The sequence below is a fragment of the Leptopilina boulardi genome, unplaced genomic scaffold (assembly GCF_019393585.1).
Source record: "Leptopilina boulardi isolate dan_hultmark-lab unplaced genomic scaffold, ZJU_Lbou_2.1 LbouV2_121, whole genome shotgun sequence".
NCBI lineage: Eukaryota > Metazoa > Arthropoda > Insecta > Hymenoptera > Figitidae > Leptopilina > Leptopilina boulardi.
In genome coordinates, this window is record NW_026137665.1 from 682,288 (window position 1) to 703,150 (window position 20,863).

The window sequence follows — 20,863 nt, forward strand, 5'->3', positions numbered from 1 at the left end:
AGAACCAAAAAAATGATTTAATATTTAATAAGGAAATTTAAATTTTGCATTATGTTCGTGTTCAAGACTTTTCGTTTTGTTTCAATGGCGGTCGCATAATTTTTTGTAATTTACAAAAAAGCGAAAGACTATTTACAAGGGTATATAATATATATACCTATGTATAGTAAATTCTTATATTATTCATGAGAATATAAAAGAAAGGACATATAGAAGATAAGAATATATTGATTTCTAGCATAACCAAATATTACCGATGATTTTTTTTTGCCCCTTATTCACCTTAACAGTATACCATTTCCAAACGACTGGTTTTCAGTTTCCGGTTTTCAAGCTTCATGTACCAGCCCACAGAGCTTTGTGCGGAATTTTTAACTGGAGATTAGCATATCATAAATACTAATAGAACTGGAAATCACAAGACATTTCATGGAAAACGTTTACTTTTTCTCTTATCTAGATCTAACTATTAATTTTATATAGGTAAATCAAAAAATTTGCAAAAAAAATTGTAACATCGTCATCCCGTGCATAAATTAACCCATTTTTCCCTATACTTAAAATAGGGCTACGGTCAGGGCCTTTCCAGTGTCTTTGATAGGGACAAAGAAATGTTTTCTTTAATTTAAAAAAAAATTTATTTGATTCAAGGAAAATTTCTTCATTCTAAATGAAACTTTGTTTTAAATTGACAAAGTATTTTCTTAATTTAAACAAATTTTCTTTGACCCTAAATCAAAGAAATATTTCTTTGATTCAACGAAACATTTTTCTGGGTGTAGGTACTATTATTTTAATAATTTTTTTTATTTTAAGGATTTTTGACCAGAATTCACGGGCGAAACCCTAAATAGACTATTTAGTAGATTCAAAAAGGCACTTGTCAGAGCCTCACCAGTTTTTCTAATTTCTAAAAAATGAAAAGAAAATAAATTTTTCTAATTATATTTTTGTAATAACAAATATTGACAAATTAAAGGGGATCATTTTATAAAAGTGTTTTATTAATTTTTTATTATAGGATTTATGAAGTGTTAAGTAAAATATTTTTAAGTAAAAATGGCTGTTTGGTTTGAGTACACGACTCACGTCCCAAGTGTCCTGTATTCGATCCCCAATGCGTGCGAGATTTTTCAAAATTATTTTTAAGTATTTTATATACTTCATATATAATTTATAATTAATATATAAATTATTTATAAATTAAATAACAAAATTAAATTAAAAATAAATTAAATCACATAATTAAAATTTAAAAAAATTCATTGAAAAAAAAATTCAATAAATAGTTTGCTAAAAAAATGTGAAAAAAATCATAGAATCCTTTTTGGTATTTAAAAAATATAACAATATATATTTTAATGCAGCAATGAAGAAAAAAAATTATTGAAGAAGGAAAATGAAAACACAGTTATAGAACTCAATTTTTTTTCTTATTTATTTAGGAACTTTTTGCAATATGTGTAAGAGGTTTTTGCATCACATTCGCTAGTTTTTTTTTGTTCGTGCACTTAATTCATATTCTGTACATATATTTATAAATATATGATCCTTATTTTGAAAATTTTTATTTTTATTTATTAATATATAGATATATTTTTTTATGATTTTGTTTTATTAAAAATCAAACAGAATCACATGGAAGGTGGTCAAGTTTTGGTAACATTTAAGGAGAATTAAAAATGTCTTATCATTGGAATGTAAAATTATTTGTTAGAAAGAAAAGAAAAAAATATATTAAATCAAAACGGTGATATTTTATTAGTGAAATATAATGAAAAATAAATAGGCAAAAATATAAAAACAAAAATCAACTATAGAAAAAATAACAAAAATTTGTAAAGTATTATGCAATTATTTTTTTTTTTAATAGTAATTAATGGAAGAACGTTTTTTCAGCTTGATCATCTATATTTTATTTTTTTTCAGTAGAATTTCATCAATAAACAAACTCAGATCATTCTTCACATACCTTTTTCATTTTTCTTTTTCTTTTAAAAACACACTCTTCACAATTTTTTTTAAACTATATTTAATTATAACTAGTAGATCTGAGACTGAACGAGATTTTTTTTATGTACATTTTAAAACTATTCCTATTTATATTTACAATCTTTGGATTTTGCGACGACAATATGGAAAGTTGATTAATTTTTTTTTTAACATTTACGATGATTATATCGTCAAAAAATAAAAAAAATGAAGATTTGTTATCTTTTAATTTAACGTATAGAAACTCAATAATAATTGATCTTAAAAAATTAATAACAATTTTTTTTTCGTAATTTTAATTTATTAGAGGTATATGAATTTAATTTGTTTCTATCTATTTAATCTTTTATTTTTTATATATCGTTCTGTAAAAAAATTGTACGCTTGACATTTCAAATCTATAATATAATACGAAAAATTGAATTCAAAATATTTGTAAAAAAAAGACGTGAAAATTAACGGGATTATTATAATATTTATGACACTTTTTACATCAAAATTTTTGTTATTGAGCAGTGAGCACACATTTATTATCATACATTTTGCTACACTGGTTCATGTCAACCGAATTTTTTTTCTCTTTTTTTTTGAGTCTCTTTTTTGTTATTTTAACTCCTCGTACAATTTACACAACATAAGGACGATAAAGTGGTTCTTGAAGTTCCGAGATGTTTCTCGAATTCTCTTGGGAGGTTTCTCTTGAATCTTCTGTAGCAGCGGACACATTTATTGAAACATCATTTCCAATCTCACGATCTGAACTTCGTGAATTTCCCGTATCATCTGATTTTCCACTTGATCTTGGTTCTTGTTGTGCTTTTTTGCTACGTTTCCATTTCATTCGTCTATTTTGAAACCAGATTTTTACCTGCGAATAACAAAAAAAAATAATTTCGTTATACTTTACAATAATTTTTCTGTATAAAATCAACTTTATTATCACAGAAAAAAAGGTGGGTAAAAAGTTGTAAAGATAGAGGATAAAAGTCGTTAGGATACAGGGTAAAGGATAAATTTGTGATGGATAAAAATGTTACTAAAATATTACTAGAAAAATGGATGTCATATTTGAGTAAACTGTCTAATTTTAATAAAAATATTAGTAATTTTACACTTAACTTATTAAATCCACAAATTTTATATAAATAAGTAATTGCACGTGGAAATATTTCGCCTATAATTATTGTCTATTAATAAAAATATCTTTGACTAATACAACTGACAGCTTACGACAGTACGTAAATAATCAGAACTGGGAAATTATAACTCAACGTCTGTATTGTTGCACGAAAGCAGAGTTGGGTAGTAACTGAATTTTTTGTGCATATTAGGCTCCGTCACTTGTGACGTCAGAGTCGATTCTAGGTGTGACGTCAGAGGCCTGGAGGGACAACAAACAGACGACACAATGTTATTCATACGGGGAAGAAAATTTATTTCCACTTTCATCAATTTTATTCATACTTTAAACACGGAAAACGCTTGTTGACATATAATAAAATTAAAATGTGTGTTGATAATTAATTTTGTTATATATTTGATTCAATTGCATTTATAGATTCTCTGAATTCGTGATAAAATATAAATTTTGAGGTTAGGGGTGTTTGTTTACTAACTTGAAATCTTTTACTGCTGCGGTAATTCCCACTTAAAATATATATTTTATATCTTTTTTAATAACATGCATACTGAATATTGTTTAATAATGTTAAAATGTAAAATGTGATTAGTAAACAAACTTTTCTAACCTCAATATTTATATTTTATCACGAATTCAGAGAATCTATCAATGCAATTGAATCAAATATATAACAAAATTAATTATCAACACACATTTTAATTTTATTAGATGTCAACAAGCGTTTTCCATGTTCTAAGTATGAATAAAATTGATGAAAGTGGAAACAAATTTTCTTCCCCATAAGAATAACATTGTGTCGTCTGTTTGTTGTCCCTCCAGGTCTCTGACGTCATATCTTGAACTCGAAATATTTCGATGAACTGACACAGCCTAATATGCACAAAAAATTCAGTTACTACCCAACTCTGCTTTCGTGCAACAATACAGACGTTGAGTTGTAATTTCCTAGTTCTGATTATTTACGTACTGTCGTCAGCTGTCAGTTGTATTAGTCAAAGATATTTTTATTAATAGACAATAATTATAGGCAAAATATTTCCACGTGCAATTACTTATTTATATAAAATTTGTGGATTTAATAAGTTAAGTGTAAAATTACTAATATTTTTATTAAAATTAGACAGTTTACTCAAATATGACATCCATTTTTCTAGTAATAGTTTAGTAACATTTTTATCCATCACAAATTTATCCTTTACCCTGTATCCTAACGACTTTTATCCTCTATCTTTACAACTTTTTACCCACCTTTTTTTTGTGTTATTTTTCTGTAATTGGGATGTCCGTTACTGTGAAGCGCTTTCTGTTAAAAATTTTTCTTAACCCTTGAAAATAGGAAAAAAAGTTTTTTTTTTCAAAATTACGTAATTTATATAAAAAATTTAGTTTGAAAGTTAACTTTTCAAGTTTATTAGCAAAAAAAAGTTTTCAAACTATTTTTTTCGAAAAAGTGTACCCCAACCAATTTTTGAGCTATATATATGTACGATTGAATGAAACACCTGAATGACTCTCATTTGTATTCGTGTGAGTGCGAATAAAGGTACATGTTCGAAGGGTGGAAGGTAATACAAATGGAGTTGGGGATGAGATAGGGGTTGGTTTAGACATGATATGTTGTCCAAAAGATTTACATCGTATCTTTCGGATAAGGGAGGAAAATCGAGTTCCCGTATTCGTCTTTTTGATTTATGTCTTTTCTCGTGTCTCACATTCCAATTTTATATATATGTGTGTATACTAAAGCTGTATGTATACTAAACTTTATTTCAATAGTGTGAAACATGTATAGAGATTAAAAATTCGAGTCACGTATAAAATATACTTGTTTACAAAAAAAGTTACAAATTCTTTTGAAAATTCCAGTTGGAATTTTAAAGAAATTTTTAGGTTATGTTAAATATTTATGTTATTACTATTTTTTATATTAACTATACAGTTGATTAATGTTGCAACAATTGTCTGATGGTGACTTCTGTATTACTATGATATTACCAATTTAAATATTAAAAAAAATAAAGTTAAAAAATTATTTTATATAAATTGTGATGTACATGTTCAGTGAATAAGCACTAATACATCAAATCTTATCAAAAAAAAAATATATATATATATTAATCACTTGACCGAATTAGACTCTTAATTGATCGATTAGATCTTATAATATGATTCATGTTAATTGAAAAATTGAATTTCTTTTTCAACAATACAACGATATGTGATAAGAAAGAAGAGGAATACAATGAAAGAAATTGAAATCGTTTTAAAAATACCCATAAAAATAATAAACCCCTTTGCTCTATTTAAAATTGGGTTTTGACCATAGTATCTACAATTTTTCTATTTTAAAAATATGTAAATAAACCAAGTTTTTAAAATCTAAATTAATATATATTTTAATTCAAATTTTTAATCGAGATTATAGTTTTACATATGTGACGCTTTATACAGTGAAAGGGACTTTAATTCCAAAAAATTTTAGGTTATGTTTGTAACTTTTGAAGTGAAAATACACAAAGAACATCAACTTTTAATACAACAAACCATACTGATATTTAAGTTTTCATTATAGATTCTGATTTTACATATTTAATAGATATATTTGTCACTAAATATAACCTAAAATTTTTTGCAGCTAAGGTCCCTTTCACCGTAAAGGGTCACATATGCTACTGAATCAAAACTTAATATTTATTCACTTTTTTAAAAGTTAAATAATTAAGGTTTCTTAGTCTATTAACATAACCTCAAACTAAAAAGTTGTTTTCTATAACAAATAAAATATTTTGAGACAAAATTTATGGCCAAATAATAATTTTTTAATATTTAATTGGTAAAAATTGCGTATAAAAATTACAATTGTTCATCCAGAAAAAAGATTTCTTTGATTTAAAGAAATCAATTTCTTTGACAATTTTTTTTTTTGAAACGAAGACAATTTTTTTTCAATCAAAGATAATTTGTTTGAAACAAATAAATTTTCTTTGAATCAAAGAAAAATTTGTCAAAGAAATTGATTTCTTTGAATCAAAGAAATGTTTTTTCTCGGTGTACTTTCAAAATTTTTATAAAATTAATTTTTTTTTGAAAATTGTATAATAATAAAATACTATTGAGATTAGAAGAGCTAATCAGATTTCATTTTCATGTGAAATTTAAATCTCTTTCTTTTTCTGTCTGAACTTTGATATAGGTAGGTGCATATATATATATATATGAGAAGAGTTCCGCAAACGAAGGCAAGGAAGCCAGAAAAGAGGAAATCGATGGCTTCATACACGGAAGCTTGAAGTAGAATCGGTAAAATATCGAAACAAATCAGGGACTGAGCCGCCATAACTCAGACTTTTAAGGTATGTTTGCCGAGCGATCCGTCAGTGCTCGTAAGCTTCAGAGTTATGTTTAAGTTGTTGAACTATGCGAGTTTTCGGAGGGACGGATTATTCCAGGATTTCTCTCAAGGGTCTTTTTCCCTCTGCACCATCCACTATCTCTCTTCTGGCTATATACACCCCCTACCCCATACCCTGATTCCATTTTACCCCAACCCACACACCGTTAAAATCATCTTCTTTTCTCACTCCATTTTCATCCTTCTCCTCACTCCTTAAACCCCACTTCATTTCTCCCCAATTTTCACACTTTTAGTATATTTATCGTCTCTGACGAACTTTCATTTAGACTAAGTGCACGAATAAAAGGAATTTGAGGTGTTTCTTGGCTTATATTTATATATATAGGAAATGACAAATCCAATGAGAAATTGCTTGAATAATAAAATTAGACTAATGGTGGCTTTTGTTTAACTTAAGTATTAGCCAAACACGCTGGTAATCAATGTTGCTTCAAGGAATTAAGGATATATTTGATGTGCCAAATTAATTGAAATGTCAAGTATTAGAGAGAAAGAAAAGTTTTGTGAAACATACATAAAAAAAACTTTTTTAATATAATAATAATAATAATTAATGAGGCAATTTTTTACCTGTGTCTCAGTTAACATTAACGAGGTGGCAACTTCGAACCTCTTTGGTCTGCTAAGATATTTATTTTGTCGAAATTGTTTCTCTAATTCTAACAATTGTTGTGAAGTAAAGGCTGTTCGGGGCCTTCTTGTCTTTCCTAAAAGCGCATGCTGAGCGGCACAACCTGAAACAAACATTTTTTTTCAAAATTTACATTTCATTTTGCACCGTTTTTTTTTAAAAAGGGTTTAAAATATAAAAACACATTTGTAGACAAACAGGGTTGAGAAGCAAGAGTCCAAAATATGTTCGTCCAAAGCAATGTTGGGTGAAATGTATTGTATTGTGAACCCAGCTTAAACACTTAAACATACTTTCCGTAAATTTCAATCCTACCCAACTTTGCTTTTGACGAAGGAAGGTTGCCATTGTAACCAACTTGTTATTTGTCATAATTCTCGTCAACTACCGCACTCTGCTCTGGTGAAAATTTAGTGACTTTATATAGTTAAAATTAAATGTTACTATGAAGTCACTAAATTTTCACTAGAACAGGGTGCGGTAGTTGACGAGAAATTATTAAAAATGTCGAGTGAGGACAAACGCAACCAAATTGTCTTTAACTGTTAGGCTGTGTTTACAATACAATAAATTAAATATGTACATTCGCGGCCAAATATGCCAACAAATTTTTATCCTTTTCTAACCCACGTGTTCTCTTGACCGTTAGAAAAAGACAAAAAAGTAAAAATAATATATGTGACTCTCCACGAGAAAAGAGAGTTTAAATGAAAAAAATTTTAATTTAAAGTGATGGTTTTAACTTAATTAAGCTTTAATTACGTAAAATCAAAATCTTTATTGAATATTTTGAATCTAATGAAGACATAAACATCAGTGATTTATATTAATAATATTTGTTGCCTCTAAATTCCCTTTTCTAGTGGAGCATCACATGTATAATTTTTCAGCTAAAAATCAAGTGTTTATATTTAATCAAATATGTATTATTTATAGTCAAGTTGAAAATTTATTATTGACGGAGAGTAATTTTAGAAAAAAAAATTAATTAATTAAATATACAAAAGGCATAAGAAAAATAAAAGAGTGGAAAATAATAATTGAAATTAATTTAGCAGACGATTTATTGTCCCCAGCGTCCTCCTTTATCTCTCTCTCTCTCTCTCTCTCGCTCTCAGCAAAAGATTAACATTATTTTACCGTTCACGTATCGAAAGATCAGAGCACTGAACGTTCATTAGGTCCATTCGGGATGATCCAATAAAAATCATTGAATGCTAATGTAATTATCGCGAGCATAAATCCCTTCGGGTTAAGGGGAATGATTTGGGGTTAGAAGCAGAGGCAAGGGAGCATGCCGCCCCTGCAATTAGTCCTGCCAATGACTCTTGGTCAGGGGTTCCAGTCGACTTCCGCCTCAGCCTCAATACACTCAATGACATTCAGTTGAGAGAGACTAATATTTGTGTCTTCTCTTGTGCTATTAAATCAAACTCTCTCTCTCTCTCTCACTCTCATTCCGATTAAATTTACTTTACAAGACTTTACTCATTTCATTATTCAACTTTTATATTCAATTACTTTAACTGTATATTTGTTGTTTTAATTTTTTTAAATATCAAATTTCTTCTTTGTACATTATTTGATCTTTTATGATAAATTGTCAGGTAATAGATATATTTCAATTAAAAGATGTTTTTTTTCATTTTTGGCCTAAATGGCTTTTAGTTTATTGCAACAATTGACATGACGCGTTTCGACACAGAATTCTGTGTCCTCATCAGATACATTTCTGCAAAGATAAATCTTTTTAGAATTTTTTCTAACGAAGATTAAAGCTCTTTTTATGAAGAATACATACCGACATTGTCACGTCTGTTTCATTTTAGTTTATATACATAATGAGTTTTTGTTATTTTATTTATAATAATTTTAGTCATCTGTAAAAATGTAAAACTGTAAGAAGCAGCTATTACTTAAATTATTTTTTATATAATTATGAAACATGTACGTTTAATTAATTTTGAAAATTGAATTGAAAAAATATTATATATGTGACGCGATCTGAAGAAAGGGACCTTAGAAGCAAATGAATTATAGGTTATCATTAAGACAGTTTTACTTGAACTAAAAGTTTATTTTTGTTTTTTTTAAACTGAAATTAGTCTTTATTAAATATTTTGAAGTTAATGAAGGCCTAAGTATCATTAATTTGCATTACGAGTTGAACGTTTTTGTGTATTTTCACTTTAAAATTTCCAAATGTAACCTATAATTTTTTGCTTCTAAGGTCCCTTTCTTCAGATCGCGTCACATATGTTAAGTTAAAAATTATAAATTAAAAATAAAACTTTTTTTGAAACACATGTTTGACATATGTGTTTCAATTTTGTAGGTTAGAAAGATCAATGAAAAGTAGATTTAGTATTGAGAATCAAAACGGTATCAAGCGAAGGTTCATATAAAAAGTGCTGAATGTATAAAGGTCGGTTTACAAACGTATAATATTAAAAAAATTGTTATGATATTAACTGTAAATAAATATAACTTAACTTTTCAACATCAGTTTTAAAGTTAATTGAACTATTTTCTTTTAAAATATAATACATGTCTAATTTTTCGTTTTCGTAAATGTTTTTCTGAATGTAAAATTTTAACATCATTTGATGAGAAATTAACTTTAACATAGAAATTGTAATAGATATATGTGACGCTCGACGTGAAAAGGGATGCTTAATGGCAAAAAATTTTAGGTTATGTTTGTGATTTTTGGATTGAAAATAGGTAAAGAGAATTATCTCTATAATACAAATCACGAATGTTTATATCTTTATTAGATTCAAAGTATACAATAGAAACTAATTTTGATTTTACACAATTTTACGTTTAATTAAGCTAACATTATCATTCAACATAACCTAAAATTTTTTGCTTTTAAGGTCCCTTTTCTCGTTAAGCGTTTATCAATATAAAAATAGCCAGAGTTTTTCTAATGATTACCAATTTGGCTTGAAAATATTTGATAACTTTGTTTACAATTCGCATAATTTTTAATATGTGACGCTCCACGAGAGAAGGGACCTCACGTGCTTTTGACTTAAGGTTCGCTTTTACCGTACAATGACACAGTGAATGAACCTTAAGTCAAAAGCACGTTAAGTCCCTTCTCTCGTGGAGCGTCACATATTTAAAATTATTTTTTTTAAATTTAATTGATTATTAAAACCACAATCAATCACAAAAATGATTATGCAATTGAAATAACAATGGTACACACAAATAATAGATATTATAAACTGCAGACGACATATAACTGGTAACATACAGTCACCAGAGTTCGGAATGTTACCATATGAAATTTACAGTAAAACGTCCAAAATGTGACACCTTTTTCGGGTGTGTTTTTTAAAGGTGTTTACATACCACAATAGTTTTTAAAATAACGAAATTAAATAAATGCGATTTTTTGTCGATGAATTTAAAATTAGATTTTAAATATTACTAAAAAATGCAATGGTACAAAGAACAAATTATAATTGAAATATACGTATAATAAACTAAAAAATAATTTAATCTTTGTACCTTTGTGTTTTTTGGGAAATACACTAAAACGTCAATCGAGAACAGATGAATGTGCAGTGCTGTTCTGGATTGACGCGATTTTTATCGCTCGAAAATAAAAACACTCAGGGCCGTATGAAGTGCCTTACGCAACAATGTGAATTTTATCTAGGGGATTTTCACTAGTGGGGCACTGAATCCACCTTAAATTTAAAAATCCCAAGTACGACTTGGGCGTCAGTCATAACCTAAATTCTACCCGCTTCCCCACTTCCCCTCAAGTGTTCCCTTGCTCTGTTTTCGACTGACGTGTTCTCGATTGACGTTTTAGTGTATTAAAAAATTTAATTTTAAATTCTCCGCCAAAAAATTGCATCTATTTTTTTCTGTATACTAAAAATTAGCGAGCTGTGTAAACACCTTTAAAAAGCTCACGCAAAAAAGGTGTCACATTTTGAACGTTTTACTTTAAATTGCACATGGTAATTTACATTCTGTACTCTGGTGACTGCATTTACTAGTTATCTGTCGTCTGCAGATTATAATATCTATTATTATTTCTATATAAGATTGTTATTTTAATTACATAATTATTTTGTGATTGATTGTGGTTTTAATAACCATTTGAAATAAAAAAAATAATTTTAAATATTAAAAAATAGGCAGTAACATAACCTTAAATTTAAAAATGATTTTTTGTTAAAAACCAGTTTTTAGTTTGAGGTTATGTTACAGTAGCCATCTCCCTTAATTAAAAAAAAAATTTGACATCTTTTTTGTTACATAAGTATATTTATATATATGGGCAAATCTACGAAACTTTTAACTTTCAAGAAAAAAAAATTTCTTTTTTTAATGTGCAGGCACATTGATGTCACTTTGTATACAGGTTTAAGTACATTTTAGCACTATAAATTCATATGCGTGATTCATTCTTAGCTCACGCCGTCAATGTTCAAGTCTTTAAACTCTTTATAATGTTAATAAATTACATTAAATGTTTGTATATAATTTATCAAAAAAAAAAAAAAAAATGATACCCAAGGTTTTAATTTAAAATAATTCAGATTTTTAAGTGTTCGATTTGCGAATTACAAAAGTTAAAAGTTTCGTGGATTTGCCCATATATATATAATTATTAATAATTATATTAAAAAATATAAATTATAATATACTTATTATATGTTAAACATTCGAAATTCTAAATCTGGTATAAGTAGTACGAAACACCTTCAGTCAGACATGAAATTTTCAAATTCTTTTACTTTTTCAAAAATCATTATAAATTTATAATTCTTATTATTGTTGTTGTTATTATTATTATTATTTTCATTTTTTATTATTTTTAATTTTAAGAGCAACATTATTATTATTTAAATTTGTGTTATGTAGTTTATTTAATATGGCATTGTTTTGTTTAGTAATTGACAAATTATTGTAATGTTTTGTTTACATTGTAGATATTGAGGGAAGTTTGGAATTGTTTATTAAAGATGGTCCTCAGGGGGTGTTGCGTCATTGGCTTAAGCCACCCTTTAAGTTAACTAGCAAGTGCGGGACCGGCTGTCAATGTTTGTACACATGGCATCATTTAGTTGAATGCATTCGCGGATTAACACCAAAAGCATGAGTCACTTAACAGAATCCAGGTATCGTTCAGATTCGTATATATATATATATATATATATATATATATATATATATATATATATATATATATATATATAGACTTTGTTCATGGTTACAAGTTACATTGGGGTGTATATACTGCCCACGATATTTTCACTTTTTTTGGGGGGTGCCAATTTCACGCCTGATAAACAAATATATATGACACACACCTGCAGCCCTCTCTTTTTTTTTTATATAATACGCATGTATCTGGCATGTTCCTCACGAACCCTTCTCATTGAATTCAGTGAATATGGATTTAATATAATATGATCAACCATCCGTGAATCTCATCATACCAAACGTTTTGGAATCATTTCCAAATTGAGAAAAATATATATATTTTATCCTTATTTCTATATATATATTCTTCCAGTTCAGTAAATTTTTATCAATCTGGAAATCGTTAGATTCTTTTTTCTCTTATATGTTATTCTTTTTTTGCATCTGTATATACTCAAAATTATTTCTTTGAGAAAAAAATGTCATTCATAAAATCATATTGTCAATAATACGTTTTCTATATGTTTAAATGAATGTGTAATATTAATTTGTTTTTTTTTAGTAAAAAAAAAGTTTATTCATACAAAAAAGATTTTTAGTTAAAAAAAAAATTCGTTAATACAATAATAAGCATTTTTATTGCATAACCTATTTTTTCAGCTGTCCATTTAAATTTTACTCGGTTCTACAGAACTTCTATTTCCGGTTCAGCGAAAAGATATACCTTTTCGCTGAACTGGAAATAGAAGTAATCAAATTTTTTTTTTGTAATCAAATTCATTGAATTTATAGAAAACAAAATAAATTATTTTTAGGTTAGAAACTTCTGAATTGACAGAAATAAATACCAACCATGCAACACGAAACATGAAATTTAACGGCGCCACTGTCTAAAAACCAAAGATAATGGCGCCAAATTTAAACTTGAAACTATAACCAAAAATAAAGTGTTATTCATTATAATAATGTAATGATTGTTATAACATATGAGGCATTCTATTTCAAACCGTACCACCTACAAATGACTATCGGGGGTAGAGCACTTTTCATACCTAATTTATTTTATTTAAAAGTCTTTAAATATAAAATGTAAATAATGCTTTTAATAGAGAATTTTTCAAGCTTTAAGATGGTGTAAGGCTTTATTTTTTAAAAAATTTACTTCTTGGTATAATTTGCATTTAAAAACTTTCAGAGTTAATTTCTCAAAATATGTCATTTTCAATTTTGATAAAATTTGTCTCAAAAGAAAAATTAAATTCTCTAGTTTCTACCATCCAAAGATTATAATGGGCTTTTCAGTGGATCCAGGGAAAATAAATAAAATGTAAATTCACTTTTTACTGAATTTTGCGTAGAAAACGTAACCCTCTTGAATTTCACGTCAGAGTCAAAATCATTTGTTTTTTTTTAATTCTGTTAAAAAGATCACTTTGTCAAAATTGTAAAGCAAAAATATAATTTAATAATATATCTTTATTAGTTAAATTGTTATGTATCTTTTATTATATATAATTATGTTAGTAATATAAATAATATCAAATTAATTACCATTTTGAATTTTATTGTAAAATGAAAGTAACAATTTTTTAATTTAAGATTTCTTCGAGGTTAAAATAAATTTACCTTTTTAACAATATTATTTAAAAAAAAAAACAAATGATTTTGACTATGACGTGAAATTCAAGAGGGTTACGTTTTCTACGCAAAATTCAGTAAAAAGTGAATTTACATTTTATTTTTTTTCTCTGGATCCACTGAAAAGCCCATTATAATCTTTGGATGGTAGAAACTAGAGAATTTAATTTTTCTTTTGAGACAAATTTCATCAAAATTGAAAATGACATATTTTGAGAAATTAACTCTGAAAGTTTTTAAATGCAAATTAAACCAAGAATTAAATTTTTTTAAAATAAAGCCTTACACCATCTTAAAGCTTGAAAAATTCTCTATTAAAAGCATTATTTACATTTTATATTTAAAGACTTTTAAATAAAATAAACTAGGTATGAAAAGTGCTCTACCCCTGATAGTCATTTGTAGGTGGTACGGTTTGAAATAGAATGCCTCATATATTAATAATAATAATAATATTAATAATAATAATAATTATAAAATAAATATTAATGAATGTCTTTTTTAATTTTTCATGAAATGCAATAGTATATTTTAATAAAGAGAAAAATTCGAAAATAATTTATTTATTCATTTTCTTGAACTCTTATTCAGAAAAACAATTTTTTCCTTTTCAGATAATATTTTTCACATTAGATTGTTAAATTAAATTAAATTAAATTTTTTCTGACACGTTTAAATATTTTTAAATTATGTAATATTTTTAATTTTAAAAATAACACTGTCCGACAATGATTTTGCCCCTCGGATAATTCCGGTCACTTTCGATAGATTTTTACACGCTGATTACGAATCTGCAAATAAAAATGCTCTAGTACGTCCAGTTTCTGAGAAAATTAGTGTTAAAAAGTCGAAAATGCGTGTTTTTGGCCATATTTGAATTTGAATAAAATAAAAACAAGAGGTGCTAGAATCTTGTTCTTGGGTTCAAATGAAAGCTTGAAACTTAAACAACAATTCCATGAAGGGAAAAATTAAAGGCATAATGATAAGGCTGTTAAAACTTATTTTTTCATTTGCGATTAATTTTGTCATTTTTCATAATCAACGAACACCGTGTATAACCTTAATAGTTTAAAACAAGTGACAAACAAGTGAATGAAACATCATTCGAATTTGAAAATTTTTCACGTGACTTTCAGGTTACTTATTATCTATTAATTTTTAAACTTACCTTCTTTAAACCATATTTAAATAAGATAATGTTCACTATACAGTTTTTTGAAGACTTCTGCAGAACGCTGGGCCGAATTGTTTTTATTAACAAAATACAGTAATAAATAATTAACTTTCAATTATTACATATAGGTTAAATTAATATTTAAATAAAAAAAAAATTAAAGAGGAAGGCAAAATTAACAAAATTAAACTGATTTTAAATAATAATATCTTTAAAGTGTGAATTTTAAAAATATGAATATTAAAAATTCAAAGACATCTTTTGAAAATTTTTTAAGATATATTTTGAAATTTTTTATCTATCGTATAGAATTTTAAATATTGTATTTGTGTATTTTATGTTAAATGAAACTAATAAGATGTTAATTATATAAACTTTTTTAGGTGTATTGTGAAATTTTGTTATTTGTGATAATTATTTATTATTTATTAAAGTTTGTGTGTTTATACTCGTCACGATTGACGAAAATAGTTAATAGAAAATTAATTAGATAATAAGTAACCTGAAAGTCAACTGAAAAATTTTCAAATTCGAATGATGTTTCATTCACTTGCTTGTCACTTGTTTCAAAATGTTAGGGTTATATACAGTGTTCGTTGAATATGAAAAATGACAAAATTAATCGCAAATGAAAAAATAAGTTTTAACAGCCTTATCATTATGCCTTTAATTTTTCCCTTCATGGAATTGTTGTTTAAGTTTCAAGCTTTCATTTGAACCCAAGAACAAGATTCTAGCACCTCTTGTTTTTATTTTATTCAAATTCAAATATGGCCAAAAACACGCATTTTCGACTTTTTAACACTAATTTTCTCAGAAACTGGACGTGCTAGAGCATTTTTATTTGCAGATTCGTAATCAGCGTGTAAAAATCTATCAAAAGTGACCGGAATTATCCGAGGGGCAGAAAAAAAAATCATTTTTGTCGGACAGTGTAATCAAATAATTAATTTAAGAATATTATTATGTGACAGATTATAATTACTACTTTATAAATAATTTAATTATTTTACATCCACAGTCCAGTTTTGTAATATATAAATATATAAATAATTCTAATCAAATAATATAAAAGTATTAATATTAATTAATATTATTAATATTAAATAAATATTAATATAATTAATGTAATATATATAAATTTTTATTTAAACTTATTTTAATAAATTTATCCCATACCATTTTTTTAATTGTAATTCTTGTATATTTTACAATTATTATATATTATCTATTATTATATTTATATTATACTATTTTAAAATATAATACATATAATAGTTTGTAAATGAATATTATAAATATAATATATAATAATAATTTATATTATACATTAACTATAATTATTCAAATTTATTGTTAAATTAAAGTAAAAAATATTTCTACTATTTCAATTTGAATATTGCGCCAGTGTGGCGCTCCATACATAAGTTGCAGTTGTTGCCAACATAATAATCTTAAAATCTTGAATTTCAACAGAAACTAAAGGCACTCTCACACCTTTTTGGCTGCCTGCAGGTTACCATGGCAATGCATGAGAGTGAGTGCGACAGAAGATTTAAAATTTTGAATATTCAAATTTTCTGTCTCACTCACACTCGTGCGTTGCCATGGTAACCTGTAGGCAGGCAGGCAGCAAAAAAGGTGTGAGAGTGCCTTAACATAACCTGACATTTGATCCGGGTCCGGTTCATTTTGAGTAACTTGAAGTTAGTTGTTGTTTATTATGATACCGAATTTAGAATGAACTGCAACAAAAATGAACTCAGTTTTTTTCTTACACTATATATAGTGTAAGAGGAAAGTCTCAACTTTCCTTGTAGGAACTCTGAAATCTAAAATCTAAAAATCGAATACTTTAAAATTAAACAAAATAAATCGTAGGTATAAAAATATTTATAAAATAAAAAAATATATTTTATGATTAAATTACTTAATTAGGTACAATATATATATATATATATATATATATATATATATATATATATACTTTTAGCGCTAAAGAGGATAAAATGTAATTTTTTTTTATTTTTATGACCCTAGATTTTGAATTATGGGTGATGTGCCCTTGCAGCCTCGAACAAATAGCGAATCGTTTGATATTTGTCGCTTAATGCTTATAGTGTGTAGCATTTAGCGGGTATTTATTGCGAAAAGCAGGGTGGTTACCCCCTATAGGGCACATATGGCTCTAGTTGATTTTCCTGCCGGACGTCCCGGGACAATTATTTCATATATATATATATATATATTTAGATCCCCTTTTTTGCCTTTGATATATTTTTATCGCTTTTATTCCAAAAGTGGAGAGAGAGAGCGACTATCATATACTAACAAATATAAAATCGTCCAACAATTTACTGCCCCATGAACAAATTTTTTTTACAAAAACCTTCACAATTTATTTTTCATCTATAAAAAATGGTTTGGCTTTTGTGCAAATAAAGATTATTTTCCAAAGCAAGTAATAAAAAATAAAAAACAAAAAAAAATGCAATCTTAATTATAAGAATAAAATAGTTTGTTTCTTTTGAAATGGAAATATTTTTTTCTTCAATTAATATTAATGTAATTTAATTGAATCCTCTCGCCCTCTTTTTGTAAAATTTACGATTGTGTATTTACTCGTTAAAAGAATCTAAGCCAATTATGAATAAAAAAAAAAAGAGAATATCAAGGGTAAATGTGACACATGAATTGCATAGTTGAAAATAAGCGGAAGAAGGAGGATAAAGCACGTTGCCGCCGCAAACAGTAACAGATGTCGATAAACAAGGGAGGCGGCTTTTATCCATTGAGTACAATTACTATTCACACTCTTATTCCAAAATATTCTTATGCACTATAGCAATGGGGAGTCTGTTTTCGACTCTTAACTGGTTGCAGAGATGCATATATGGAGAGAGAGAGGGACTATTTCTCCCCACCACTATTCTTTTATTATGATAATTTAATTTATTTGGGTTACCATTAGAAGCCAAGCGACCCTTAAATCGTTTCGATCATCGCGGCGGTAAACACCACCCATTATCTGTACTCAACGCTTTATGACACCCTTCACTGTACTTTCACCCCCACAGTTCTCTCTCCTCCCCCCACATTTTTTTTCACCCTTGAGACCCTCAATTTTGTAGCTATCGACACGTGATGCGATATTTTGTCGTTTGTCCTTTGACAGTTTCGAGTCTTTGAAATTGGGATGTCAATATTATTGTAAGTCCATTAGTGTGAACCGCACATAAGGAAAAAGGGTTTTCATAATGTTATCTTATTTTTAAATTTGACTATATTTTGTAACCCCAAGTGAAATTAATATTAAATCTCTATTTTTTTGGGGGGGTTCTTTAATTAATTTTTGAAACTATTTTTTAGTTTAAATGTTTCGAATCCTTTGGATCTCAAAAAAATTTATGTTTCTATTTTTTTTTAAATATTTAATATAGAAATAATTTTAAAATAAATTTTGATAATTAATTTAATAATTAATGAGTTTTGTCCAATGTACTGGTATATGTTATGGTAGATCGTGATTCTACTGTTGATTGAGAGGAATGTTTTTTTAACGTTGGTATCAAATTCAGGCAGAAAAATTTTTAAAAGGTTGTTGAGACGAGTAGACTGGGCTAACGAGTAACGACCCTCGTTAACTCTCGTGAACGAAGGGTTCTCGCTTAATTAAAACCAATTATTCGACCCTGCTCGACGTAAAGTTATGTTCTTTTATTTTATTTTTTTTATTTTTATTTCTTCTTTCACTGAATGTAGAGCTTTTTAGAGTATTACTGTGGCCACGAGCGAAATTTTCCTAATCTAGATAGGACATTGCAAAAAAGAAACAACGATAGTAAATCGTTGATCAATTATTTACTTTACTTCTAAATTTCTTGGAATGAGTTCTGACTCATTTTTTTAAACGCGTGAATCCCTATTCCAATCAGAGTGGAAAATTCAGTTTAAGTGCAATTTCGTTCTAATCGAGTGACGACGCTTTTGGGATTAGTTAGACGATTGTGAATCAAATAAAAAATTCAAATTTATATACTCTCTAAATTTGAATCAGCGATAAGTATACCACTGGTACCAATCAGCGGATATACGCTGAAAAATCAGTGAAATTCCACTAATTCATCAGTGCATATAAGCTGATTGGAATCAGTGGTATATACTTATAGCTGAGAATCAGCGAGATTCCGCTGTTTCAAATTTAGAGAGTTCAACTTCAAGCACAAATGATTGATGATCGTTCTCAATGCTAAGTCCTCGAAGACATTTTCCAAAGTAGTTAGCAAATTATGATGGCTTTAAAGGATTTCGCCAAAATGGAAGAGGCAAAAGTCAATAGAATACAATGCTCCAAAAATTGTAGAAGAGATTATATATATGAGATCCGGAAAGTGGTCCAGGATTAGTGTCACAAACAAATAAACAAATGTAAAACAATATACAGATATAACTTATAGTAAAATAAAATTTTAAAAATATTCCAAAATCAGTTCTATATACTTGTGAGAACAATTTTGAGTCGCATTGCGAATTTTGCAAGAGAATATAGTATAAAGTGAGTGTTGAAATGGAAAATGGCCACCCTCTAATGGATACCAATTACCCAGTGGCGAATTGCAAATTGGAATTCCCGTTCTAAATCGGCGTGTAGGTATTATTCCTGAAACCGCGCGCGCTTGGTGGTTCCGTATGTGGTGCGGGCGTGAAACGCAAACGACCAAGGATATACATAACGACTTGGTCTCTACACACATTCACTAATAAATACTCCCTAGAATATACATTAATGTAAAAGACTTTCTCACATGTGTGTGTAGGGAAAATATATGCACGCCCTTGCCTCTCGGTTAAATATATATATATGTGAGGAAGGGTTTTCTATGTAAATGTTTCATGAGACTGAATATTGCGATTTGTGTGTTAGTTGAATGGTAATATGTGTATGCATGTGTGATTAAGCTTTGGTATGAGTGAAATGTGAGAGTGTATGTGTTTTGCGGGGGTGCCAGAAGCTCCACCCTCCACCTGACTTGCCCCGCCCCAGAATAATCTATCCCTCCGTACAACCAGCTAAACGAATCTAGCAAACTGTATATATATGTTGAAAGAGAGACAGAGAGAAGGAGAGAGAGAGAGAGCTATATTCCACCCTTATATAGCAAAACCGTGCCACGCGAGAAGTTAGCCAAGTTTTATCAGGCTATTTTCCTTACCCGGAACGGCCAAATTTAATCCCGAACTCGGCTCGCAGGCCGCCACAAATCACGCCATAAACATTCGCTATGTTACTTGTTATTCCCATGAGGAATATCTTATACGTAGAAATGTGTATAGAAAACAAAATATTACTTGAATCAGTTGAGAAAAAAATGTTCACGTCTGACACTATGGAAAATTGTTCCTTTCATTTATTTCTGAGGAATTCAATATTTTTCAATGAACGTTGATCAATGTCAAATTCCTTAAGTTTGGTTTAAAGCAAACTCGCGACCATGTACAAATTCTATATATGTAAGGGGAATCGAATATTCCAAGAGTTCGTGAATTTCTGATACATTTAACATTTTTCAAATTCACATCAAGGGTGTCTAGAAGAAGTGGTGAAAAATTGGAAAACGAGGAGGAAAAATTTATGTTTCAATTGGCTATATAATTTATAATTAGAATTTTTGGTTTTTAGATTAATGAAATGAT

The 20,863-nt window shown here is 27.7% G+C and overlaps 1 protein-coding gene across 1 annotated transcript in view; it reads right to left on the reverse strand.

Moving 5' to 3' along the window:
• Positions 1–1,740: 1,740 nt before the first annotated feature.
• LOC127284664 (homeobox protein Hox-A1) overlaps positions 1,741–20,863 on the reverse strand; it is a 53,191-nt gene continuing 34,068 nt past the window's right edge. The window contains exons 3-4 of the mRNA XM_051310230.1: positions 7,119–7,282; positions 1,741–2,860 (exon numbers count right to left, since the gene is read on the reverse strand). Of these exons, the coding sequence (XP_051166187.1) occupies positions 2,618–2,860; positions 7,119–7,282 (407 nt within the window). The 3' untranslated portion in view covers positions 1,741–2,617. The remainder of the gene's footprint in view (positions 2,861–7,118; positions 7,283–20,863) is intronic.